Genomic DNA, 27,703 nt, shown 5'->3' with positions numbered 1-27,703 from the left:
ACTGAAGTCTGTCATGATTGGTATTGTTGTAAAGCTCTGAGTCTCCTGCACAACGCTATGTAACCCAAATATGGGCATTTCATTTCTATCAGTAACCAATCGTGAATGTCCAAAGGGGAATTTAAAGCTAATGACGAAATCTCATTTAGAGCTATTTAAATCTTTAAATGGCGTTTTCTCAAAATTAGTTTTTTGTCATTCTCCAGTATACATATCTCAGCCTATGTAGCACCTGTGTACACCAAACTTTCCAGTTATACACTTAGCAGTATTCTGAAGATATTTTCAGAGGGTTTTGTTAATAAATCAATCCTAGCCTGATTTATGTGACATTTTAATAATAAAAAAATATGGCGAAAATCGATTTTTTTAAGGCTATGGACAGTATATTTTGATTTTCTAGGTAATGAAAGCATATATCCTGAAATCCCTCTGAAATTTATTTTTCATCTTGTGTGTAAACAAAATGAAAAAAGAATTTTGCACCTGGCTTTATCATATGTTCAGATCTATCTACCGAAAATATATGCAAAATCGTGCATATTTAATGAGATAATGCCTAATTTGCATAATTAAACATACAAATTTCAAAAACTTGTAATACATTTGTTTTATATACTTGTGTAAGTAATCAACTGAGGAAGTTTCATGGTGATATCTATTATTTTAAAATTTTACCCTATTCACCTGTAGTCTCTCACCTTAACTATTTATGAACGGTTTTGAGTCAATGCATAGCATTTATAAAAAAAAAATATAAAAAAAAGGATGTGAAACAGAATGGGATGTTTACATGGTTATAAATGAGCTATGATGGGTTTTTGCATAATTGAGCTACAGTCTTCAACTAGTTGTCCAAAATATGCAGGGTGCTTCACAGCTGTTTTGGAGCAAGCACATAACTCTGAGACCACTTGTTGTCCGGTTAACATGTAGATGCTGGACAAAACCCATTATGTAGGTACAATGTTTAGTCTGACTTCACAAAAACCAGACTGGTATAATTTTAGTCAGACTAAAGCCACGATCACATTTTCAGCACACAAAATGGTTGTAATTAGACATCAGGCTTCTTGTGGCATCTTTTTAATATATAAATACAACATTTAATAATACACACAGAATGTAAAAATAGAATCTACATCCTGAAACACTGCAAACCTCATGTACATACTTAATTAAATAGCATCATAATACGTATGGCCAGAATCATCTTACCCCTGAAACAATGAGTTCTCCTCCCAGGTTCTGAACCTCAGCCTTGACCTTGCTGCAGATGTTGAGCTGGTGGCAGTAGAGGGCGATTCTCTGGAGGTATGCCAATAAGTCCTGCTTACAGGCTGAGTCCGGACACTAAAAGAGATGGGAATACATAGCAGAGACTTGACCTTTACATATTCACTGTGTAGAGCAAATATGAGGGGAGGGTGGTAAAGCGATGATGACTGAAGATGAAATTAGTTCCATCTTGAAGATGACTCAGGGTTTTGTCATCATCACATATTGGCTAAAGCCTGCAGTTGTAGACTTGTTCGTAAATCTCCAGTTATCATCACAATTGTTTATTTTGTTAATAGGAACACCGTTCACATAAATCTACAGCACAAGAGTAAACAAGAAACATGAAATAGAAAAAACTTTTTACCCCTGAGGGTTTGAATAAACATTGTAGAATGGACACCAGCCCATATCACAGTAAATGAAAACTTCCTTAATTTCCTTTAAATGTTTTGAAGCCAGTGGAGAGGGGTGCATGGACTTTCTGATTTCATGACACAGCGATTGCTTATCTCTTGAATATTAATTATGTCATGACGATGTTGCTGGGTAACCTTCCTGCAATCACAAACTACTCAATATTCAAAAGCCAGGACTTTGGAATTATTCATTATTTGCTTCTGTTCATATGATTTAACTGACTTTCACTGATAACTATTTGAAAGCACACATATCCTTAATTTATCAGCATACTCCTGTCCTACAAGTATATTTATCTGGAGATCTGATCTGTAGCATTTTATCTTCTCAGAGAAATCAAAACTGTAATTTGAGCAGTCATATTAATTCACCATTACTGTTGTCAATAGCAGAATGGTTACCTATAGATATAGTTTCAACCTACCAATGTCCATCTTCTGCATTTATATGTAAGAATGGCTCCTATTTTGTGTGCTGTTTCGGTCTCCCCTTCGAAGCAATATATTAGCATGTCCCATTTAACGTTATGATTTTTTGGATAAATAATTTAACACACAGCACCTTGCATGCTAAGACACAGCGGTTAACTATAAGCCCTGTCAGAAGTTGCTATATAGTTTTTTTCTCCCCTAGCTTTGAACTTTGAGTGAAAAAGACTGATGAGACACATTTAATAACTGTTGAATCTGCTTTATCTTTGACACGGCTGAGCAGCTGTAACATCGTTAGCGTTTAGCGTTCAAGTGTCTCTCTGCAGGAAGCAACCTCTCGCTGTGCTAGGGCATGGCAAGGGGGAAATGAAAAAAAAATGGAGAACCCTCTTTTCTCGCCTCCAGGGCCCAGCAGCTTTAGGTCTGCGATGTCAAGTGCAGCAGTTAGAGAAGTTGTAAGAATGTGTTTCTGAGGAGGTCTGACTGCTGTCATAACCACATTCACCAATGCAACCCAACCTGGCAGCCCTCTACGGCAGTGGTGTTGCAACCCAACAAAATTGTTTACAAAAAAGTAAATGAAACCGTCTTAAAATCATTCAAATCGATTAATATCAGCAGAACTGCAAAGGTCCAACAATGTGGCCAATAATTACATTTTCCCAACAAATTGACACCGAATTTGACAAATTCTGTGTAGTCAGGGTCGCATTTTCTTTTCAGTTGTGTCCATGTCCAGTCCATAGTTAATCTGTCATTTGGTAGAATGTAATCAAATTAGACAGAAACTTGCAATAAAATGCATATTTGATTACTTTTAATTAGCACTGTTTTTTTGACAACCACAGCTGTAAGATATTCTATCATTTTACATGTACCTCATCGTGCACCAAACCATTCATCGCACTATATACATAAAATAAAGCATATCCTTTGATGGCTTTTGTTTCTAAATTGTTTTGTCTTTTACAGCATTGGGGAGCAGCTTGATTTTTGAGCACCCGGTTCTGTTTAACACCGCCTACTCAGAGATTCTTTCTGAAATGAATGCGGTCCCTTGATGCGTCCTGAGAACCCCAGATGGCCATTAGATGTAAATACTGTGTTAGTGGGTTTGATAAGGGACAAGTCGAGCCACCTGTTCAGACTACCTAATATACACAGCATGCGTGTGTTAGATTTGGTAGTAGGGAGAATGGATTGCTGCTATGGGAGGAACACATTGACCTAAAGGGAGGGGTGTTCTGGAAAGCAGGAACTGTCTGGCCATCTCCGATGTGCTTGTACACTCGGATTACACACTGATCAGCAATTTGATCAGGTTCCCCCTCACTATTCTCCCTTTATCTAAGAGAAAAGAAATACTGCAAGAAAACAACAAAAACAACACGAGGCCTGGCCAGTGGTGACACAGCAGGTTTCAGGCTTCTCATATCTTTTAGATCAGTGTCCCAGTATTGATGACAACAAAAGGATAATTCCTATTATGCAGAACCCTTTTGACAATGTCAATTGCTAGTGTCAATTTAAGGAAATATGTCTCTAAAGAGGTATACAAGACTGGTCAAGTTGATGCAGTTTATTACATATAGCTCAGGGGTGTTCAATGCTCCTGGAGGACCAATCTCCCAAAAGTTTAGGGTTACACTTTATTTTAAAGTGACAGTTACACTGTACTCACTCAAATTAGTACTGAGTAATATTAATTAACTACATGCACTTAAGTTAGATTAGGGTTTGGTTTAGGGTTAGTTAAAATTATGCATAATTTACTGTTATTACTATAGTAATGTGTATCTATGTCACCTTAAAAAAAAAAGTGTTACCAAGTTTAGCTCTTAGAACAGGGCTGGGCAACTCTGGCCCTCAAGGTCCATTTTCTTGCAGAGTTTAGCTCCATCCCATATCAAATACAACTGCCTGTAGCTTTCAGATTAGCTTGTTCAGGTGTGTATTATTAGAGTTGGAGCCAATGGTGTGTTCCCTGGTCGTCCTGGGAAGTTTGTGTTAATTAATTGTGAAGTTGTAATTAGGACGTCAGATACGTTCAAGTCACTTTGGCCAGAGCAATATGGTAATGTACACTTTCTACAAAAAAAAAAAAAAATCAGCAAGATTGTTTAACTCTAGTACTCTACTTTTACAAATTGATGAATAAAGAATGCACATCAAATGTGTTTTTGCTTTTTTTATGTTTCTATTCAGTTTCAAGGTGCTGTAAATTAAAATGATATATATTCTAATGTAATTGTGTGGTACTATCATATTTTGTACATGCAACATAACTAGATGTATTTAAAATACAAAAATTAACACAGTATACAGTATAATGCATTACAAAAGTATTTTTTAATGCATTTATTTGGCCTTGTAATGCACCTTATAATGCATGGTATGGTCTCATGAATAATTACAACCAGAGTTACAATACGAGTTAAAATACATTACAATACTTTGTTACACCTTTAGAAAGCATAATGCGTTGGTAAACGACCAATTTCAGATGTACAGTAACAAAGAATCTGCAAATATTATAATGCATTTTAACTTTGGTCACAATGACTTCTGAAAATATACAATATGTTATAGTGTACATTATTGACCTTTAAAATGCATTATACATAAAGGCTTTAAGTGTTACCAAAAAAATCATGAATTTCAACAAATTTGTCATCATTATAGTCAGATGCTGCATCTGCATCTGCATTCATTTTCTCACTGACTCACTCTCTGCAGGAAATGTGGATCTCTATGGGCAGAGTTGCTCAGCCCTGGCATGTAAAAATGAACCATATGTAGCAATCCTGAAGACCCTGGTTTTGTGCTGTGGTTTCCCCACCAAAACATGTATGTGCCTGGAAGATATCATTAAGGATGTGTCTTTGATTAAGGATATTAGGTAAAGTGAGTAGATTTTTTCTACGGTAAGATTGGCTAATTAGTTGTTAGTACAGAGCAGTCCTTTTGAAGTAGAAGTTAATTAAGGAGGTGGAGTCAAGTGAAGTAATCAGTGAACGAGTTCTTATTGAGCAGCCATCACTGTAGCGTCATCCCTCATTGCATGAAGACCAAGCTTGTGTAAAAACCTGTGACTCTACCTGTGCAACAGTGGAGTGAGCGACAAGCAGCGACAACACGCAGCATGCTAGGCTAAGTCTTCTTTTCTTTTCTCTCTTAATACTCTCTTGTTTCCTGTCATGTTCTTTCCATGTTCTCTCACTACTTCCCTGTAGTATATCACAGGTGCAAGTCTAAACATGTCTGCACACAAAACAATTGCACCACTGGTTACCTGTGTTCTCTTGGTTGTTACACATCATGGTCTGTCAGTTGGCCAGCAACAAAGTTGAGTTCATCCCTGTTTTTTTTTCCAGTCAGTCAAAACGCACCATTTTGCCTTTGACTGAAACATGGATCACCAAAACCAACCCTTCAACTCCTTCACTACCAACTTTGTCCTCTTCCACACTTCTCGCCCAAGTGGGCTGGGTGGCTGAAAAGTTTGCTCATTTTCAACAATTTCACATTTTAGAACATGTTTAAAAAACTAAATTTTCTGAGCTTTTAACAGAGGTATGTGTATTGCACATAATAGAAGACATTGTTACCATCCATTAGATTTAATTGTAGGAGAAAAATCTACCGAATTGTATGCTTTTTTTGATCTTCCGGGTTTAAATTTGTCTTCATGTTAATGTCATGTGATTTTTTTTTTTTTTACACCTGTAGTACATCAATGATTCACCTGTGTCTCATAATTATTCATGAGATTACATGTCCTTATCCTATGAAAAGACACCTTGCTTAGTTATTAATGAGAGTGCATGTTGATCTCCAATGACAGCTTCAAGTTGTGAGATCTCACAAATCATAAGTAAGTGTTTGTTGTACAGTTTAGCATATGAGAGTTGTACAGTTCCTACAGTTTTCTTCCATAGAACCTCGAGTCTCCAACACAAACACGATTCATCTACACAGTGAGTATAACCGGTCTTTGAAGCTCCTTAAATATAACCGATCTAACTGCTTATTAAAACACCACAAAAATAAGCCTCAAAAGTATTATAGCAGGTTCATATATGATTTCAATGGCGTAAAAATCCTAATGGTTGTGCATTTATTTGTCCATTAAATTATAGCTGTTCACAGTATATGTATGCATTTGTGTAAGTTACGGTGGGCTTATAAACCATTTATATATGTTTGTTGCATTTAATTGTATGCATTTAATGGTAAATTGCAGGGCGCATTTGTGGGAAGCTTTGATATTTTTAACTCAATGAGAGTAAAATAAAACTGAATCAGAAGTCATTGTCATTCTCTCTTCTTCCCCCTCCAACTCGCAGCTTAATACATCTTTGTAGCACTTTTCAAAACTCTGGTGAGAACTAACTGGTGCTGAAACAGGGTGTTTCATGAACCTTTAATACTCACCAAATTCACTCCTCACTCTGACCAATCAAGCCTCTGAGCTCTCAGGAAGAAAAAGGTACAAAACGTATCAATGGGGAGGTAATCTTTCAAAATGTATGCCTTTGAACCCTATTTACCCCTAAAGGGTGCATATTAGTACCTTTTGTACCATTTTCTTTTTTTTCTGAGAGTCTGCAGATGATTGAGAACATAACAGCGTATCTGCTCTTCAATCAGCCAATGAGGGCCCATGTCACACATCTCTTATTCTCACTCCACTGGCTTCCTGCAGCTGTCCACGTCAAGAGAATGGATAATCTGGAACAGTTCTTTATAAATTGCCAGTTTTTCATTGGCACAAAGCAGCCAAGAATCTATTTTCAAATCAACCAAATGAGCAAATAAAACTACCGTGTATGACTTCCATCAAAAAAAAAATACAAAAAAAATATGTGCATAATATTTTATGAGAACATGAAAATGCACTAAATACAGTAGCAGGAACAAGCAAAGACAGTGCATGGTATAGTAGCTGCCATCAAGACTCATAAGCATATCCTTAGCTTTTCTTTACTTCACAAGGAGTACAGTTGATTAAATGTTAAAAAGTGTCAGTCAGCAGGTTCTGAAGATGGTGCTCATCTAATAATAAATTCAACACCTCATAGGAGCTCATTATTTTAAACACAACCCTGGGCTTTGATCTCACAGACAAATGGGGAATAAAAGGGTATTCTGACCTGGTCAGCCACGGCACGGGCGAGCTTGTCCATTCTGGATCCGGCCTCTGCGATTTTCTTTGCGGCATTGATCACGTCAGAGGAATTCTTCAAAGGGCCTTTGCCCCTGTGGTAACACAAAAACCCAGATTGTAACTCCATTAGCTGATTCCTCACAACAGGCAGAAAGCAAACTGCACAGGGCATGAAAGCAAGCAAGCCCACCACATACGCTAACAGATTTGAAGCAGCAAGAGCAGGTAACCTACAGTAAATAATAAATAATACTCTTTCACATGGCTTCATTCTGATCAAATATTTTTGTATAATGACCAACAAAATGTATATTTGATCATTGTTCTTAACTCTTTCCCTGACAGTGTTGTTTTTAATGCATTTTTGATCATTTTCACAAAAGTTTAATGGCCGCCAGAATATTCTGTTGTATGAATATCTGAACATGCAATATATAAAAATAAAGAACTGGCCCTCTGCTTGTAAACAAACAAACAAACAATTTTTATATATATATATATATATATATATATATATATTCTAGCTTTTTTTTTTTTTTTTTTTTTGGAATGATAAACAAAACATGGATGGAGTAAATATGATATCTGATATCTAAGCTGTTTAATGTTGAAAATCAGTTATTTTACATATGCATCTGCTTACATATGCTATCGCTTGTTTCTGCTTCTTTTTTGCCTGTGTTTTGATCAGGAGATAATATAATCTTTCAGAAGATGCGTAATAGCGCCCCCTACGTTCTAACAGTGAAAACACAGAAAGCCGGAAAATTCCGTCAATGGCTGGGAAAGTGTTAATATTTCAATGTAATGCATTTATTTGTAGGATAATGTACCGATATTATCACGAAATAAACCCTGGTTGAAATGAGACCCTTTGGCTTCATGTTATCTCTTAACTATTTCCAGCATTCTTATTGTTGACATGTGGATTGATGTACCTGGTGAAGTCGGTCATCTCCATCATGATCATACACATCTGCTTGGCCAGCACGATGATATCGTTTCCATTGTCATCCCACTTGGCGACCTCTGCGTCCAGCTTGCTCTTTTCCTGCCTGAAGCTCTCCACCTGTTCGGCAATCTTGGCCTTCTCTTCCTGAGGCAGCTGAGCCATGATGGCCTTTGAGGGGTAGCGATATGACACAAGATAAAGATCAGTTACACACATTTTACAATTGTGCAAATACATGCCCTTGTTTCTTGTTAAAAGTTTGTGAAGAAAGTACCATCCATTTAGGTTGACTTTGTTTAACCCCACTGAAATACCTCTGTATAAGGTTTTGAAACTTAACACTTAATCATAAACCCCATGACATCTCATGCTCATAAAGAGAAAATCCATCCTCTTTTCTTTCCCCCTCTTCTTGTCAAGGAATAAATTCTCGCTCCGTAGCGATTCTGAGCCTGTCCAAAAGGGTATTAATCTCTTTGCAAGGTCACAGGAACCGTTAAGGCGCAGTATTATTTGTGAGATAAATGTATAATTACCTCACTTCTTACACCAGTCAATGAATTATGCATTTGTTCAACGTTCTGTTGGAGCAGACGGACCGGACCATGGCAGGGGACTATGAATGCCTTTAAGTGCGCGATCACCGTAAGATGGTTTTGGCAAAAAAAAAAAAATTCTCTACCGTACAAGTCTGAATTTGTAGTGTGACAAGTCAGAAATCTTTTCCGCAGTCTTGTCTGAATTTATAAGTGGCAATACGCCATCATAGCCAAAGGATGTCATAACATAAGAGCTAATTAAGAGCCAGCTGCTCATTTAAGATTTGTAGCTTTTTGCTTGTTTATTTAACAAGCAATTACACACTAAAAAGAAAAGAAGTCCTCAGAGAAAATGCTATTAAAAGATGAAAATGATTTCTTTTTCAGATAGCGCACACTCCTGGGCATTTCAAATGGAGGGCTGATGCAACAGTGACTGTGTCCGAATAAAATATAAAATATATCTTTTTTTTTTTTTTCTGTACAGCATAAATGTATCTGTCACTGCCTTTGATATCCCACAAGCCTATCCGATGGGATCTGCAAGAGCGGTCGAAAGGACTGTAACAAAGTTTTTGCTTGGTTATAACTAAAGCTTATTTAAAGGTCTTTATTTAAATTTAAGGTTGTCTCGTTTTAGCTTGGAAGTTACTACCACACTGTTTTACCACCTGTGCATCCAATCAGAAACATACCCATCCCAGGAGCCAATCAGCTCTCTTTGTATGTCTTTGAAGCAGCCAATCAGCATTAATATGCTGCTGCATGGTTAATCACAACTCCTCTGGTCCTAAAAGTGGATGTGATGTATGGAAAGAAGGTGAATAGAAGGGGGGAGAGCCTATTTCTTCCTCTTGCCTTGCTCAGAATTCACTTATCCCAAATCTCTCTGGCTCCTAACCGATAACAAGAGAGGGTGCAGGCAGCTTAATGCTCCAACAAATCCTTCCCCATACGCACCGGTGCCGATTCATTCAACACACTCATATTGTGTGCCGAACGTCTGCACACGCATGTGTGTGTGCTTCTGGATTAGAAATCCCTCAAAAAAGCTTTTTAATTTTTCTCATTTGAAATAAAGTGGCCTAGATACAGGAGTTCAATTTTATGGCTGACCTATCAGCAATGTTATCCTATCATGGAGCAAAGGAGATAGAGCAGTGTGTATATGTGTGTGTCTGAAAGTGAGTCAGTGAACAAATGCCTGCTCTTATTTCTCTTTTATGAAAACTCAAAATCCATAAAACTTAAAGTCATAGACTATATCAATATGAAAGTAGTGACACGCATATTTGATTTGCAAAAAACATTCACTCAATGTAACATTCAGCATTTACGCATACGGCGCCGCCTGAACTCCTGAACTGAGCTTACTAGTGAGCGAAATGTTTTTCCACGGTCATTTTATTTTGTCAGTTGGTTACTGTTCTCAAGGAATGACCCTGTTTTTCTTCTCCACAGCAGTTTTTCTTTTAGCCTAGTCTTTTATTCCAATACAAATGATAATTTCATCTCATTCATGGAAGATAATTTATTCTCAAGAGTAATTGGTATCAAACAGGGTTATGGTGTGTATTTGCGCGTGAATGTCAGCAGTACTCCACGGCTACATACTGATATTCTTGTAATGTCTCATAAGCAGCCCACTGAGCACTATTCACATATACACTAATGTGGATTAAGCCTTGAACCCCAGTGAGCTCTGCCGTCAAATGCCGGCTGACACACGCACAGTGGGGGTGGGGGTGGGGGTGGGGGTGGGGTGGGGGGGGGGGGGGGGGTGACACTGCCAGAAGTCTCATTTGCAATCATATTTTAACAACTACAGTCTCTGCAGACAGAGTTTACAAAACTGAGACCAAAATTATTCTTGTGTAAAGCATTTGATTCTGCTGGAAATGTATGCATCTGATGCATAAAACATGATCCTCTGCTATGTTAAATATTAAATACTAATATATATATATATATATATATATATATATATATATATATATATATATATATATACATACTTATATATATATATATATATATAGGCTATGTTCCTTAAGCCAACATCGCTGCCTGCAGAGCATTCCCTTCTAAGGCAGCATCCTAACTAAAATGGAACCTTATTAATGAACGAACATTCAACAAAGTTAGCAATTCTGAGCAATATTTTTTTGTCGTGACACTCAATGTATTTTTATTAAGTTTCCTGTTAGCAGGTTGCTGAGGTAAAAGGTTAGTTAAACTGCCATTTTAGTAGACTTCTTTACTAACTTGCTGTATTGAAGGAATTATAATCAACATTTCTCTTGCTTCGTCCACCATCTTAGATTTGTCCCTTGCTATTTTAAATATGAAACATATACTGTATATAGGCTCTGTCCCAAAACCTGCATTCCCTTCTAAAGTAGCATCCTAACCAAAATGGAACCTTATAAGTGACTGAACATTTTACACAGGCAGCAACTCTAAGCAATGTTTTGTGAGTAATATGATGTGCATTGTAGACTCGACTCATAATTGATTTATATACAGTTAGCTGTTAGCATGTTGCTAAGCTAAAACGTTTGAAAGAAAAAAAATCTTTCTTGCTGTATTGAAAGAATTCTAATCATAATTTTTCTTGCTTCAGGTTTCTTCAAAAAGGATATGAGCAGTGCTGACTTAGTATGCCTATTTAAAAATATGAATGCATGTATGAACCTGTTAGCTTCTAGAAAACTCTCGCCATTATTCACAGTGGAGGATAAATAATGTTTCGTTCTCGAAAAAGTGAGAGACACGTTGTGTGCATGCACTTGAGTGACTGGCACTCTTGTTATTCTGAAACTAGATGTAATTTACAGCAGACACGCTCAGCGCAGTGATAAGTGTTTTGTATTGTGAGCGTAAACCTGATGGAAATGACAGGAGGAACCAGAGATGTTGTTCGTGTGTCACGTAGGAGTCACTCACCCTTGCGCTCTGTCCAGCAATAAGTTGGTCATCTTCTGTCTGGACGCTGGTGCGGCTACGGGCGTCATAGTCTTCTTGTTCAAAATCAGAGTCGTCTTCAAGCTCTTCTGGAGTCTGAAATATATATATATATATATATATATATATATATAAAAAAAATAATAATAATATTGACCATCCTTGTAGCCATCCATACCATAACTTTGATGACAGCATTTATTTTTTGAATCAAACGCCACAGTTACCACCCAAACTTTTTCTTATTGTTATTTGTAATTTCACGGAAAAGAGCGATCAGTTTATTATTTGAAATTCACATTTTGTGCATACGGGTTTGAACAACATGACAGTGTCAATGATGTATGAATGATTCATTTTTGAGTGAACTATTCCTTTTAAAGTCTCCTAAATTTCATTTTTGCTTTCACTTTTTAGTTTCAAAACTGGTCTGGAGAGACTGATACTTTTTAACTCTTGGGTTTCTATCGACAGCAACTTTCTTCGCCTTGTTTAACCTTCCATCTATATTTTAAATGTACTCTACTAGAGCAGGGTTCACCAATCTCGGTCCTGGAGGGCCGCTGTCCTGCAGAGTTTAGCTCCAACCCCAATTAAACACACCTGAACCAGCTAATCAAGGTCTTACTAGGCATACTAGAAACTTTCAAACAGGTGTGTTGGAGCTGGTTGGAGCTAAACTCTGCAGGACAGCGGCCCTCCAGGACCGAGATTGGTGAACCCTGTACTAGAGTACCGATGTCCTCTGTCCTAATGCTAAACTTGGTGACAATTTGGGGCACAACATTTGACAGACGCCACTACTGGCTGTGCGTTTATACACAATGAAGGGCGAAGGACCTCTGATCCAACATAAAGACGTGTCAACCATTAAACCAGTCAAATCTCAATAAATAATTCATTCATCCCACAGTTTGAGTTACTAGTGACTTGCATCATTGTTCAATTCCCTTTTGGCTTTCTTGTGAGTAATATAAAAAGTTCCCTCGTGAAGTGGGATCAAACAATATGTGAAGGGGGAAAGGCCTCTAGGTTCTCCAGGGTTTAGATGTGATCTGTTTTCTTGTATTCTGCCTACCAGTAGTTTCAACATCAGTCCCACTAAGTGACTAATGAGCAAATTGGAGACAAAGAAAAGAGTGTATCTTGACAGCCGCCACGGTTTCAGCCACTCTGAGCGGCAGTGGCAGTAACTTCTGGAGATATTCTTTTGATTGAATCAGCTAAGTAATTTATAGCAAACTAGCTAAGTCTTCTTCGTTACTCGTTTTAATGAAGAGCCCAGTGGATCGAGATTTCACGTAGACAAAAAAAGTGTATAGACAATGAAAAAAGGAGTACATTTGTGCGCAAACCCATCTTTTCTTCCCAAGTTTTTCAGCAGGATACAATCCTTGACAAATAACTGTGTGTGTGTGTGTGTGTGTGTGTGTGTGTGTGTTGGTACTTTCTTTTCACTGCTACTCTGGGAGCTGTACTATTTGCAAAACTTAAAAGCAGCCACCAACACATTCATACACTCTGCATTATCTATCTTTGTGATTCATTTTGTGGGGTGGGGGGTGGTTCGGGGAATCAAAAAAAAAAAGGAAAAAAAAAAGAAGTAAAAATAAGTAGGATCTCTATTTACAATTATCACTCTGTTCTAAACCATCTCCAAACTCAGCTTGACATTATTTACTGGCAAATTATTATTTACTGTTCAATATTGTTTGATGTTCCCACAGAGGAAGTGTGCATCTTAGAAATTGCCTTTTTGCAACAAAAAGACGTGTTTATTAGTTCGAACCAAATGAATTCGAACTCTGTAAACAGAATATACACAGTGAGCAAAGGCATAAACAAATCAACAGTCTAACATACTCTTATTGTATAACCAGGACCGTATACATTATATATGATAACATATAGCATTATTACTTCACAATATCTATATCAGGGCTTTTCAACTGCTACAGACACAGAGACCCCCAATATACAAAAGCTAGATTTTTCTAGAAACACTTTAGAATAACCTTCATTAAGAACATTAAGAGGCTGTAAGGGAGTCAATGTTAAAAAATGTTTTTAGGGGTGTCAAGGATATTTATTTTATTATAATGAATTTCTTTCTAAAAGAAGAGCTGCTATACATTTATAAATAAATAATTACTTTTCTATCATATGTTTAATGCCCAATATCAGCAGGATTTTGGCTTGATCCGTTTGATGTAGGGTGATTCGTAAACGGCAATGGGCTCAAGAATCGATCTTTTCATCTCGTATATGCCGCTTCAGCAGTTTTTTTGCGCTCTTGTTTCCGGAAGTCAGTTGCTAGTTTCGCCTTATTTGTGACATCAAGTACGCCATTAAAATGAGCAAGCGACGATTGGTCGGGGAGCAACGCATAGTCTGCCATGTTTCTTGTCCATGACACGACAAGAATTAAGGAGTCAAAATCACATAATGTAACACAGTGACTATCGTAACAGACAGAAAATACCATGTAGTCTGAACCTGGAATAAGAATAGTCTATTCTTTGACTTGCTCAGCTACTTTTTAGCTGATGTTGTCGGGTAATATTCTCTGTGACGCTATGAAATGTTAATTTTATTTTATAAAATATTATATATTAATAAATATATTTTATTAATTTGAACTGTATTACCTTTTTCCTACTTTGATGTTAAGATGTATGAACCTGAATAGAAACATTTTCAACAGCAAGTAATATAGATGAATCATAGATTATAATATCACTCTCACTATTTTTTCTTCCAGTATAAAGGGGTGTTTATTTTCTGGATCATCATAGAGGATCATTCTTGGCATCAAAAGCCCTGCATTATGATAATGCTTAACATAACATTTGTTTAATATTAATTCAAACCATTTTAAATGTCTATAAAAATGCCATGAATTGTTAAAGAAAATTTGATATGTTTTATATAACTTCTAGCAATATAACTTCTAATAATCCCCTGGAGTACGTTCACGGATATCTCAGGTTGAGAACCCTTGCCCTGTATAAATGAGTCATAACCCACTACATTATTTTCAGATGAAATGTGTTTGATGTGTTGTTTTGTTATTTATCAATCCAAACCTGAGCATCGTAATGAGCATCGTAAAAACCCCGCTTGTGAAGAGCGAGCACCTCATGTGGTTCTCTAATTTGTACGCTACTCACTCTTATCATGAGGACTGCTTTCCTGATGTCACGCACACCGTCATAGACGAGGCGAGAGGCGTCGATGAACTCGTTCTCCTCGAATGGCTGCGGGGGGCTGGTGCTAAGAGCCTCGATGGCGACCTCAACCTGCTCGGCAAAGCGCGGCATCACTGATGGGAAAAAAAGGACGTAGAGTATTGAGGTGAGCAACAGCCTGAGAGAAAGCAAAAACAGAAAGACAGATACACAGAAAAAAAAAACTTTTTCAAAAAGGGATTACACACATCCCTCAAAAGCCAGCCTTTCCCTCAGGTGCCAAACATATCAGAGAAAAGACAGAGTGAGAGGTGAGAAAAATGGAGAATATGTGATCTTAAGAAGCTAAGTGTCGAAATTCAGGCAAGCATGTCTATTTCTGCCATCTTCTCCCTGTCAGTCAGGCCCGAGGACATGGAATGCAGCGGGAGAGAAAGACGATAAAATGTCACCCTGAAATTATGTGAAAAGGGTGCCCTACGTCTGCAAATTAACCACTTCACCTTGATGGGAACATATGACCATAAGTGAGACTTTAACCCAATAAAAAAATAATAATAATAATCAGGGGTTACACTTTATTTTTAGGTGTCAGTGACTACGTTTACAAGCTGTCAAAATTCGGGTTATGGTCAGGTTAAGGTCACTATTTGGGTTTCTGAAACATTCGGAATAACCCGTTTACATGTGTGAGCAGAGAGAGTTACTCCTGTATACATGGAATTTGTAATCAATTGGCAATATCCCGATGTAAACGGCGACGCACGGTTAGCGTCTGGACGTACGGACAACCTTAAGACACAATATGCGTCATTTCCGATCCTTCTTCCTGTATCCAAAGACAACAACAACAGCAGCAGCACGCGGATAATGAATAGTTCGGGGCAGATAGCGATCACCTTTGTTTGCGCTTTCCTCCTCGCTCCAAAAGTGTGGTGCTGTGCTGTGTCTCGCCATGTTTACCTCTACTTGTTTACTTCCGGTATACTGCACGTGGGGTTTTGCATGCGCCGTCTCTACTCAGAAGACCAAGATTCCTTGCGAATAGAACATGCGCAGAACACAAATCAATGTTCCTTTTGATGGGGATATGCCGATACGCGTTTACATGACCAAATATTGGGGTTAGAAAAGGGGTGCCCCAGGTATAATATCCGGGTTTTTAAAAACCGGGATATGAGCACATTCGGGTTTTTGCCGGTGTTTACATGGCCGTGCGCGACCGGGTTATTGCTAATATTCCGGTTTTGAACGGGTTATTGGTTGCATGTAAACGTAGTCACTGTTACAGTCTAATTATATATTTAAGTACTGAATAATAATAAGCAACTACATGTACTTACTATAGGGTTAGGGTAGGATTAGGGTTTGGTTGCATGTAATTTATGCATAATTTACTGTTAATGCATTAACTAACATGAATTACTATAACAATGGGCAAGCAATTAATTTGTTTCTGTATTTATTTATATATATATATATATATATATATATATATATATATATATATATATATATATATATATATATTTATATATATACATATACATATATATATATATATATATATATATATATATATATATATATATATATATATATATATGAACTAAGATTAATAATTGCTCCAGAAGCTTTTTTACTAATACACTATATAATATAACTAGTGTTAACAAGTGGAACCTTATTGTAAAGTATTTCCAAAATTCACATCCGCTTGCTCTCTACGTCATCCTCCTTCAGTTCAATTCACCCTTCTTTCTTGTTCCTCAGTAACGGGTAGCAAGATCTTCCCCCGCCACTAAACGCTGGCTGTAATAAGGGATTGTTTGACAAACAAGAGTTGAGTATGAACAATGTTGACAGACATTGATTGAGTGCAGCTGGAGGGTTGGGAAAGGTCTGCTAATGTGACATTAGTTTGATCTGTTTTTCTGATGAGCCATATTTCAGCGTTTACACTGAACAAATATGTTTGGACCACTTAACCTTAGCGTAACCGTTTTGAAAAAATCCTTACGGCTAATGCTGCGTAGTGGCAGTGAATGAAGACTTTTAAGTCAATTACATTTTGGTGAAATGTCAATATAAAATGTTAAAAGCATTTTAGAGGGATCGGACAACACTGTTATGAATCATGAGCTTTAAACTTTGGTGACTCCGGAGCAAAAAATATGCTCATTACTTTGGACTGTATTCAACAAGTACCTTCCTTTGTGGTCCACAGCCCACCAATTCACACTCAACCTTTGGACCTGACACTGAATGACCTGTCTGCCTACTCTGAAGTTGTGGCCACATCAAGGGAATAATAGCCAAAATTATGTAAAAGTCTTGCGTTTCCATGGCAATGTCACTGGTGGAGGGAAACTGTATTGTGATCTAACCCTGACATCAAGTCAAGCTCATATCAACGCCCGGGACCACTTGGTGGTTGATGAAAAAAAGATGGGCACGGCAAAAGCCTTGTATTAAACCCTTGAGCAAACTGCAAAAAGATGCTCTTAAAATATTCAACACATGTATCGAGGAGAGGAGGAGGTCTTTTAAAAGCGAGGAACTGGGATATTATGACCCAAGATACACTCCGTGGGGAAGGTGGGTCTTGTGAGGACACTTCTGTGACAAGAAAATTTTAGAGTGTTGCCATCAACCATCTAACCAAATCCAAGCCCAGAGAGCCAATCACAATAATAGCGGATGCAGATTTTGAAGAAAAGACCGGTCTTGAGATTTCTGATGGTTTTGATTATAGGCATCCGACTTGAGATTGACTTAAAAGGGGAGCAGTGAATGATCCATTTTGCCAGCCATTTTGCCTATTTGCGTTCTAAAATGGACAATTTCAGAATGTCTATCGGCTAATGCAGAAAAGGTTAGATTTGAATTTCAAATTAACACATAAGAATTACAAAATTATGCAAAACATTCAAAAAGGTGCGGTAAAGGCTCTTTATTTGATTTCCTTTCTTCTTTCCAACCCAGTCTTGCTTTAACACATATTTAATTCATTTTAATCCACTTATTGGAGAGGCGTAAAATGAGCTTTAGGGAATTTTGCTGTGACTTTTAAATAGAAATATTTAAATGTTCTTCAAACCATTAATGAGTAAAGTTGCTGCTAGTGAGGAGCAAATCTAACTCAGACCAGTGAGGAATGATGGTAGGAGCTAATGAAAACCATGTTGGAAGGGATTATTTTCTTAAAGTGTTTAACGCCAGATAAAGCAAGCAGTCAGATATGTTCTATGATCCTTCAAATGTTTTTATTTTTTTTTATTTTGAGACAGCATTTTGAATTATATCATTCAAAATGCATGTTTAAACTGGGTTTTATTTTCGAGAGGCTGAGGTCAGACCAGCCTAATGGTCTCAAAATGAAATACTAGAAAACGCAATGAGACATTCCTAATGCTAATGGGCCCTACAAAACACTGCAAGTAATTCAAAGTGGAGAACAAATTCATTTGAAAAAAATGAGGTCACTAGTAGTTTGGTTTAATTTACATTTTGCCCCTTAGGCTGTGGAATTAGTTAGCACTGCCCTTTCTTCGGGATCCGTATTTCTTTCTTTCTTCCTTTTTCATGAACAAACTATTGGACTCATTGTAGCGGGCAGGCATGGACTAATTATATTATCCTTGTTGTTTTGCATGCCTCCTGTGTCTCACCATGCAGACTCTTGGGTCGTGATATGCTGAGGAATAACATTTTGTGGGGTCATTTGGCTGTATGAAATCATTGCTGTTTTTAGTACCTGAGCAAACATGCCCTTCAACCTGTCAGTGAAACACTATATTTGTCATAAAAATCATGTGTGAGTCTATGTGTGTGTGTTAGACAGGGGCAGTGATTAGGTGGCCACATTTCATCTCTGCATGGTCACCCTTTTGGCATGAGCCCTACTCACTCTGCCATACTCTATGACAGTATTGCTACTCATGCCTTCTTGGCACTATTACATCAGCCATATTTCTCATTTTTAATCTACTGGGGGGCTGAGCATAACCTTAATGATGTGGTAATTTTTCCCACATGAAGATTAGTTTGGATCGGAGAAAGGATGGAAAGGATAAAGAGAGGGGAAAGTCATCACGGGTTTGCTATTAGACTATTGATTTTCAGGCTCAAGGACACGATTCGAGATTCGTGGGTGCTATGTGCTGAAGGTCCTTCAACGGTGTATCTTTATAGAGCTTTGGACCAGCTGCACTTTTGTTATATTTACACTGTATTGGGACGATAAAAAAAAGGCCAGGATAAAGTTTGGTATGTCCTAATTAGGCTGTCTACCGATAAGGAACCAAACCAAAAAGTTGAAGAAATTGAAAAGAAAGTGTCAGGCACTTTTGAGGAAATGGTACAGCTAGTTTTTTACAAAGTTAGTGAATTGTAAGAATGATGGTCTGACTTTTTGTTGAGAGTAATTGAAATGAAGAAAAAAAGTCTGTCCTGGCTGACACATTTTTAACAAAATGTTCCCCCCCCCCTCAGTGGATAAGCATAAAACTCAGTCAAACTACAAATCAGTACCTGCGGTTTAACTCCCATTGCCCACTAGAACACGATGCTTGGGAATTCCCTCCATTATTAAATTGATAAAGCCACTTAGTTGAGTAGCAAACATCCTAATTAAATGGAAAACACATTCAAATGCTATATGCTTCTATTATACTAATTCGCTAACCTCAACATTACGCCTGGCCCAAACCTTCAAACTTTCAAAAAATCATTGACATTTTGCATGCTAAGTCTTGTGCAATAATGAAAGTTCTAGAAGAATCAATGCTGCAATGCTTTATGGTTCAATTCCATTTATGCGGTGGCACCATGTCCGTCATTAAAATTCACGGGGCCCCAGACTAAATTTTTATGGGTGGCCCTCCCTCCCTTGGGCCTAATGAATGCTATTTCACAGAAGAACTCAGTGGGTCCCTCTCATCAAAGGGCCTGGAACAACTTTCCCAGTTTCCCTCCTTCCTCACGACAGCCCTGGGTGGCACCAACATCCCAAAACAAAGACAGAAAGAGGGGAAAAAGCGAAATCTGACAAAAAGAACCGCCTCATCAAAGTGAATACAGAGAAGATGAGAGCCAGTCTGGGCATCCAGCCCTTTCACAATTCAATTATCACTCTCAATCAAGCATGCAGATATTCCTCTTGGTTTTACTGAAGCGACTAGCAGAACAGTTTTCCATTCAAGCTGAGCGAGCATTAACTGTTCAACTTGTGATTTCCGGAAAAGAGTTTGCTATCTTTAAACAAAAAAAAAAAAGATTAAGACGGTTTATTTTATTTCACTGAAGGCGGTAATGAAATGAAGGATACTGTATTGTGTTTGGTTCTCATTAAGTCTCTAATAGCTCTAATAAAGGAGGAGATAAAATTATGAAATTAATTATGCAATTAAACAATTTTTCATACGTTGCAGCGGATAAGTTACATTAAGTACATGTGCCTCACTGTACAGAACCCTAATACAGATAGAGGTATCAACTCTCCGGTTGAAATTTCATGTTCTCCAATGTGGAGTTTAATTTTTTTAATAATACAATACACAAAAATGAGATAATTTCTCAAGAATGAATTGCGCCCACTTATAGGAATGAGGTAAATCATGATACAGTGCAAACGCACCAACACAATCTGATGTGAAAGTGGCTCAATTCCTGGTGGTTAGACCTCAATTCAAGGTCTAACCACCAGACTACTCATTATCACATCACTTTGACTTTGTTTGAAAGTTTCATATAAATATTCTAGTGATGTGAAGAAACAAAAAAAGTTTATGGGGCATATGAGTAGAAGATGATGAGAAGAACCAATGAAGATCAATTTGGAAACATTATGACTCCATTTTAATCTTCAGACGTCACAAATATGCATTTGACTTTAGCCGTCAAACTAGTAGTAATATGATTAAAGTGGTAATTTCATAATAACAAAAATACTGCAGTATCTACCATGAAAGCAGGACTGTTATTTTCTTCCTCTCATATAGCGCTTGCTCTTCTAAACAAAGCATGCTGTCAGAATAGTCTAATGTAATGTTTTAGACAGAACAAGAGAGGCAGGACAAAGCGCTGCCACCATAATAATATTTTGAGTGCTCATTTTCTAGCCACCCTCCATTTGTTGATTCCAAACAATCGTAGAAGTGCATTTAAATGGAACAACTACATCAAAAAGTGTCAGGTGAGATGTTTCTTACACATTAACACCTAAAATAGCAGCCTTTTTTGCTTCCTGTCAGATATTGTGACTTGAAAGCATTGGGAAAAAGCTATGCACAAATCTCTGCATTACTTGGTATGTTTTGGCCCTCGGCCTTGTCTGTCAGAGTCTAAATTGCCACCTCCTGAATGCTGGCACTAGACTGTGAAAGGTGGAGGGGTTGGGGGAAAACAGATGAAAAATGAATGAGCAAAGGATGAGTGCCAGAGGAGGGAACAGGTGGTATCTCCGGCCTCACCATCTTTTCTCATCTGTCTACCCTCTCTCCTTTAACTTCCTTCTTCCAAGAGCTTCCTGGTTTCCTCTGTCCATCTGTCCCCATCTCTACCATAAGTTCATCCCTTTGTGAGCATAAGATAATTCAGGACTCAGGTGTGTTTGTGATCTTTCTCACCAGTCTCAGAGAGGAGCTTGATGGACTCAAGAACACGCTCAGTGTAAACGCCAGGTTCATAGTTCTCCATCTCAGCATTAATAATGTGCACCACTCGAGCGGCTCGGCCCCGGATCGCCCCTGCTGTCCTATCCAGTGTGTCCACGTCCCCCTCCTGCAGGGCGATCACACACTTATTCACATCCTCCAGAATGTGGTTCTCTGTGGAGAGATGAGATGATAAATTGAGATAACACTTTCAAGCATTATTGTTGTCCAAGAACAATAGTAACATTTGACATTTTTTAAAGCATTACAAAAAAAAGAAAAAAAAGAAAAAAGCATGTAAAAAATAAAAAATAAATAAAAATAAATTTAATAATAATAATAATAATAATAAAAAAAAAAATTAGCTCCCTTTTAAAGAGACCCAACAAAGTCTTGATTTTGTTTTTGGGGTTAATAGAATGGTTTACATGCTTGGATGCTAAAAAAATCCCCATTATTTTTCACATATTTTACATTGTTGCAACACCTCCCTTCCCAGTCTGTCAGTAACGCTCTGTTTAGTTCCAGTCCCATTGAAGCCCCTTCTTCCGAAAAGCTCCAAGTGTGCTCTGATTGGTCGGCTGGACCAGTATATTGTGATTGGTCATGTTTCGAAAATGTCACGTTTCATCACTCTACAAATGCAACTCAACCAGGTCTTTCTCCTTTTTTTGCGTATGCCTTGGTCGGTAATTATTTAAATGAGGAATATGAATGTGACGTGTACTTCGTCGGAATTAACTCAAAGCTACAATCAAGGCATTTGAGGAAGTTCAGAAACAGTGCTTACTGAAATAGAGAATAACTCCCTTTGGAGTGGACTTTGTGCTTTGTAACTTTGCAGACCTTTTTTCATGCTGAAATATAAAAAAAGGAACATGGACTTTGACGGAATACTTGAATCACCCATGAACACCACAGCTCTGTATTTTGGAGCATGTGCTCTAACTGCTCTGACATTCTCCTAAAACTACTTGCAAGACAACAGACCAAAAGCTTTCAAAATGCTTCTCTGGGTTGACCTCATTAAACACTGGTTTCCTAATGAGGGTGTTATTTGTTTCCTGTTCTGATAAGAGCCTTCTTTAAGTAGCTTAAGAAAAAAATGCTTTGTTTATGGCAACCGGTCAAAAGTGCACTGCCTTAAATTATCTATAAGCGTATTTAGATTTAGATAAAGCAGTGCAGCTGAATAACAAGGAATGATCTTGCATAAAGGCTAAACCAAATGAAAAGAAGGGGGAAAAAGATAATTACAGTATTTTTTTTTTCAACAGATTCGAGAAAACCTATTCAGATGTCCTTGTATAGCACATATGCACTATTATTAAAAATATCTTCAGCCTCTACACTTTAATATCCTTTTCCATGTAAAAGTATCAATGATTTCCCTGCTCTTGCAAAACACACTGTTTACATCGTTCCTGTGAAAGAAATGACATGTAATTGATTTCTTTGCAAGCAGAAAAGATCAATTATATCTGAATTTTACAAGCACATGCAAGGCTCAACAATAAAGATGGCCATGAGCCAATGTGAGAGCGTTTCGGGCCAGATGACAGATCTGTCACATGCCTTATTGAGCCAGTACTGCATTGTAAATATGTTTTGTGTTGGCTGATCATATACGGTATATGCTTTTTACGCCTTGTAAATTGAATTTTTTTGTCACTAAAATATGTAGTTGTCTAATATACTCATGAGTACAGTAGATTGGGAAAATATTTTTGCTGATAGAAAAAAAAAAAAAAACATTTATACATTTATGTCCAATAAATTCTTTCTGACACATACAAAAATATTTTGCTAAAAATGTATATTTCTTTTGCGTCCAGTGAAAATGTTGACAGGGCAAGTACTAATCTCAAACACTGGTCCGACCAGACCAGATTTTCAGGAAATAATAATAATAATAATAATAATAATAATAATAATAATAATAATAATAATAAATCCTTATTGTTGAATCCTGACATGTTTTCTTCACAGATTTGCAAATGAATATTTCCAAACTGGAATGCACTGCTTACACCAGTTTCTGGACATCAGGAGGTGGGATGCATACCAATATTTCCTCCTGCTTCATTTCATACAGCCCACATAGACCTGTCAGATATACAAAGGATCTGGCCCACAACAACCAGGATTTCATTTATTCATTTGCTGTGTATTTAGTATTGACTTATTATAATCCCTGCCTTGAAATCCTTGGCTATATGACAAGAATGTAGTATTCATTATAATCGTTTTTGTGCCAGATCCAGATAGGATATACACTATCCAGCAAAATGTTGCAAAAAAAGAGAATTTGATGTAGAGGAGAGCCAGTTTTAGCTAAGGTGGTAGGTGAGACTGAAGTTGGTGTGCCTCGTTTGCAATGAAAAGAACTGTGGGAATTAAATCATTTCATTTATACATTAATTACAAGATGAAACACTTAAAGGACAATTCCGGTGAAAAATGAACCTAGGGGTATTTAACACATGGTTACCGAGTCGATCGTTCCCTGGGATGCGTTTTCATGAAAATCAGATGTAAAGAGTTTTATCTCTAAAAACAGATTAGCTTATAACGCAAGTATATGGGGCACAGAGTAAGTAAAAGTAAATCACTAGTTAATACCACTAACAAGGCTCAAAATAGCCTCACACTAACACGGTAACATAATGAGGGTCCCTACATGCAAAACGAAGCATTGAGAACTTTTTGTAAGTGTACAGACAGTTTAATAAGAAGAGACTTTATAAATACAGAACATTACGCGTTTACCCCATAGACTGTAAAAAAAGATGGACGACGCCCCTTCGCTCTCTTCCATTGATGAGAACTGAAGCCGCCAGTGTCCCGATATGGCGCTGACATATTGGAACTTGAGTCTGCGCAGTAGCGATCTCGGGACCAGACCTGCGCAGTAGTGAGCAGGAAGTAAAGCCGCGAAATCAACGCTCCGCCCTCACTCTCGCAGAATGCACTCAGGGAGAGTGGATTCTGCACACTTTTTAAAAAATTGATTGCAGTACGACAAGAGACTTGTTAAAATAAAGTAAATACAATCTCCTCAGTCCTCCGAAGATCCCGAAAAATTGTCTGTTGGTGCTTCAGTGACTACTTCGCTCAGAGAACCTGTCAATCACAGCTGTCAATCATGACGTTACACCACCGCATCACGTAACTAACTAAAAACCAACTTATTTTTGAACAGACACTTGAACTAACATCAGCGTGATAAAAACGACAGCAAATGAAAGAAACCACTTTTGGAAAAAAGATATTTGAAGTGTAATTTAATTGTTTAGTTGGTCTCACGTCCCATTGAATAACACGGGGAGGCGGGGCTTATGACCTATACTAGGACCAGTCACCGGGGGGCGATCGAGACGTTTTGGCTTCACTTTTCAGGGCTTGTGCGGCACGCTTGGTTTACCCTCATTATGCTACCGTGTTAGTGTGAGGCTATTTTGAGCCTTGTTAGTGGTATTAACTAGCGATTTACTTTTACTTACTCTGTGCCCCATATACTAGCGTTATAAGCTAATCTGTTTTTAGAGATAAAACTCTTTACATTCGATTTTCATGAAAACGCATCCAAGGGAACAATCGACTCGGTAACCATGTGTTAATTACCCCTAGGTTCATTTTTCACCGGAATTGTCCTTTAAGTTAAACATGATTACCTTATTCATCAGCAAAAATGGTATCCTATCAAAAAAAACCTCTCCATACCAGAGAGCAGTTTAATTATCTTCTACACCAGGCAAGGTGTTTAAGCCTTTTTATTTTTAAATATATAATTTAGTTATATATATTTTTTTATTAAACCATATATTCTCTATATAAGCCATACGTAAGTTTGAGTCCAATGCTCAAGTGAAACTACACACAGACTCAGTAATTGGCACCATAATAGTAATCTTTTTTAATCACTGCAAAACAAGAAGACTTAGTGCCGTGGACAAAAAAGTAACACAGTGTAAGTAAAGCAAGGCTACACATACAAAGGGTCATAATTGTTCATATTTATGTTAAATTATATGGCCATTCACATTTCTATCCAGTGTTCTGTTCTCCATCTGTTAGTAAGATGGACATTCCCATTCAAGATAATGGGATTTTGATGGTGGTGGCAGCTGACATTTTAGAGTGTCCATTATAAAGAGGGAAAAAATAGACATTGCTATATTCTACCACCGTACTCTGTGTGGAGAGTTTAGATGTCAAGAGGGGGATGATGGACATTCACATAAAAAAAAATGAAATAAAAAAAAATCTATACTTAAAATGCTCTTAAAGACTTTAAATGTTGTAATAGTTTGAAACCAGAATGGTTGCTTGATTTACTGTTCACCAGCAAGTAGATGTAAGTACTCAATGGTGATCTCACAAAATCATGTACCCCAGTTTCACAGACAAGGCTTAAGCCTATATTCCCAGACTTAACTGCATGTTTGAGCTGTTTTGAAAGCAACTTGCACTGACATATCTTAAAATATGTCAGTGCCATTGGTTTGTCTTAAGACGCACACCAAAATGTTTTTTCTAAGACACGTTTATAAAAGCTTCTTAAATGTCCTAATTGAATTAAGGCCTAATCCTGTCAAACCAGGCCATAATAACCCACATACACTGTAGCTTAAGCACACTGTTTGTTCACTTATTATGCAGGTGTTTGTAATATATAGAAACAGGAAAAAATGTACTCTGTTTCTATTTTGTGTAATCTGTTTCCAGTTTTACCTGAAACGGACAGGAAGTCATCAACGGAAGTGATGTCATCTACGGCCTCAGTCAGGATGCGTACTTGCTTCTCCCACTGGTCCTTGAAAACATCCATGTTGTCCTGAGCCACCTTGCTTTGAGGGCGTGCGGCCAAGGTCAGGGCTGCATTGATTACCTGTGAGGAGCATATGGTATCATTCTGAACCTTACCAAAACTCAAGAGAAACTACAAAAGTTACTGTTCAAACGGTTGTGTGAATCAGTTGTTTTTAACTAGCCAGAACTCCAAGACATTGGAGTCAAACCATGTGCATGTTTTAAGTCAAAATGTAAATTATTCATTATTTATCCTTATAAACCTATAATCCTCAGAATACCTGCTGCTTTGACAACTTTGAGTCATATGATGATTCATAAAATCTAAAGGTCTCTTGTTGATAGAGGTTGCTACTGTAGAGTCAAATTTGTCTTTGTATTGTCAAATTATCTTGACAATAAACTTGTTGTACTTGTAAACAACGTAACTTGTTGCAGTACTCAGAGGAAACAATTTTGAACATCTCACAATTACTTCCAGGTTTTTTTTGTGTTAGCTTCACTTGCAGGGGGTCACTCACAATGTGAGATCTGTTAGAGGGGACTTCAGTGAAAATGTTTCTTGAATCTTAATACCTCAATTCTACTGGAACCTTTAATTCCAGTCCAACCTTACACATAAATCAAATCAGTACATGGTTAGGGCAGATATCTTTCTGACACTTATTAAGAAGGACTGGTTAGGGCATGACGTCACCAAGCCCTCATTTTTTTCAACACATCCCTTGTCACTTTAAAGAGAAAACTTTTTACAATTCAATCAATTCTCAATGGATAAAATCAGATTTCTCAACATTTCTCATAAATATGTCACATTACAAATATTTTGTTCCCCAATGCCATTTCATGCTGACTTTGAATTGACTCCATTTGTTTTCTTATACCCTTTCTAATACACACTCATAGTCTTTCTGCGATTGATTACCAGTGCATGTTATCTCTTTAAATAAATGGCATAAAAAACCCCAAGCTCTTTTCTTCCGTTTCCAATGAATTTTTCCTCTCACTGATTCCTCACAATTTTTTCTCAATGGGTTGCAAACAGCATTTCTTGCTGACTTTGAATATAGCTAAAAACCTCAAATGTGAGTCATATTTTAATAAATATGACGGATCTGGATATGTGCCTGGATATGCTCTTCTGCTGCCACCATCAATAAAAAAAGATTACGCAAACATCTTTTCTAAAGGAAATTGTGTGCTTTCCATGACCGGTAATAGTGCAATGGTAGTTGTGGCAGGCAAATAGTGTAAAATGAAGTATATAGAATATTGCAACTAAGGAGCATTATAGTG

The 27,703-nt window shown here is 37.4% G+C and overlaps 1 protein-coding gene across 3 annotated transcripts in view; it reads right to left on the bottom strand.

The window, feature by feature from the left end:
- The window catches only part of ctnna2 (catenin (cadherin-associated protein), alpha 2), a 517,324-nt gene that overhangs the window by 1,675 nt on the left and 487,946 nt on the right, over positions 1-27,703 (bottom strand). For all 3 annotated transcript variants that reach the window (XM_084103718.1, XM_084103719.1, XM_084103720.1), the window contains 7 exons: positions 26,330-26,486; positions 21,569-21,769; positions 14,922-15,073; positions 11,734-11,847; positions 8,235-8,416; positions 7,283-7,388; positions 1,219-1,353 (listed from right to left, as the gene is read on the bottom strand). In XM_084103718.1, coding sequence (XP_083959844.1) covers positions 1,219-1,353; positions 7,283-7,388; positions 8,235-8,416; positions 11,734-11,847; positions 14,922-15,073; positions 21,569-21,769; positions 26,330-26,486 — 1,047 coding nt within the window. The remainder of the gene's footprint in view (positions 1-1,218; positions 1,354-7,282; positions 7,389-8,234; positions 8,417-11,733; positions 11,848-14,921; positions 15,074-21,568; positions 21,770-26,329; positions 26,487-27,703) is intronic.

The sequence above is a fragment of the Abramis brama genome (genome assembly GCF_963993115.1).
Source record: "Abramis brama genome assembly, chromosome: 2".
Taxonomy (NCBI): Eukaryota; Metazoa; Chordata; class Actinopteri; order Cypriniformes; family Leuciscidae; genus Abramis; species Abramis brama.
This window is presented reverse-complemented; position numbering and strand designations above follow the sequence as displayed.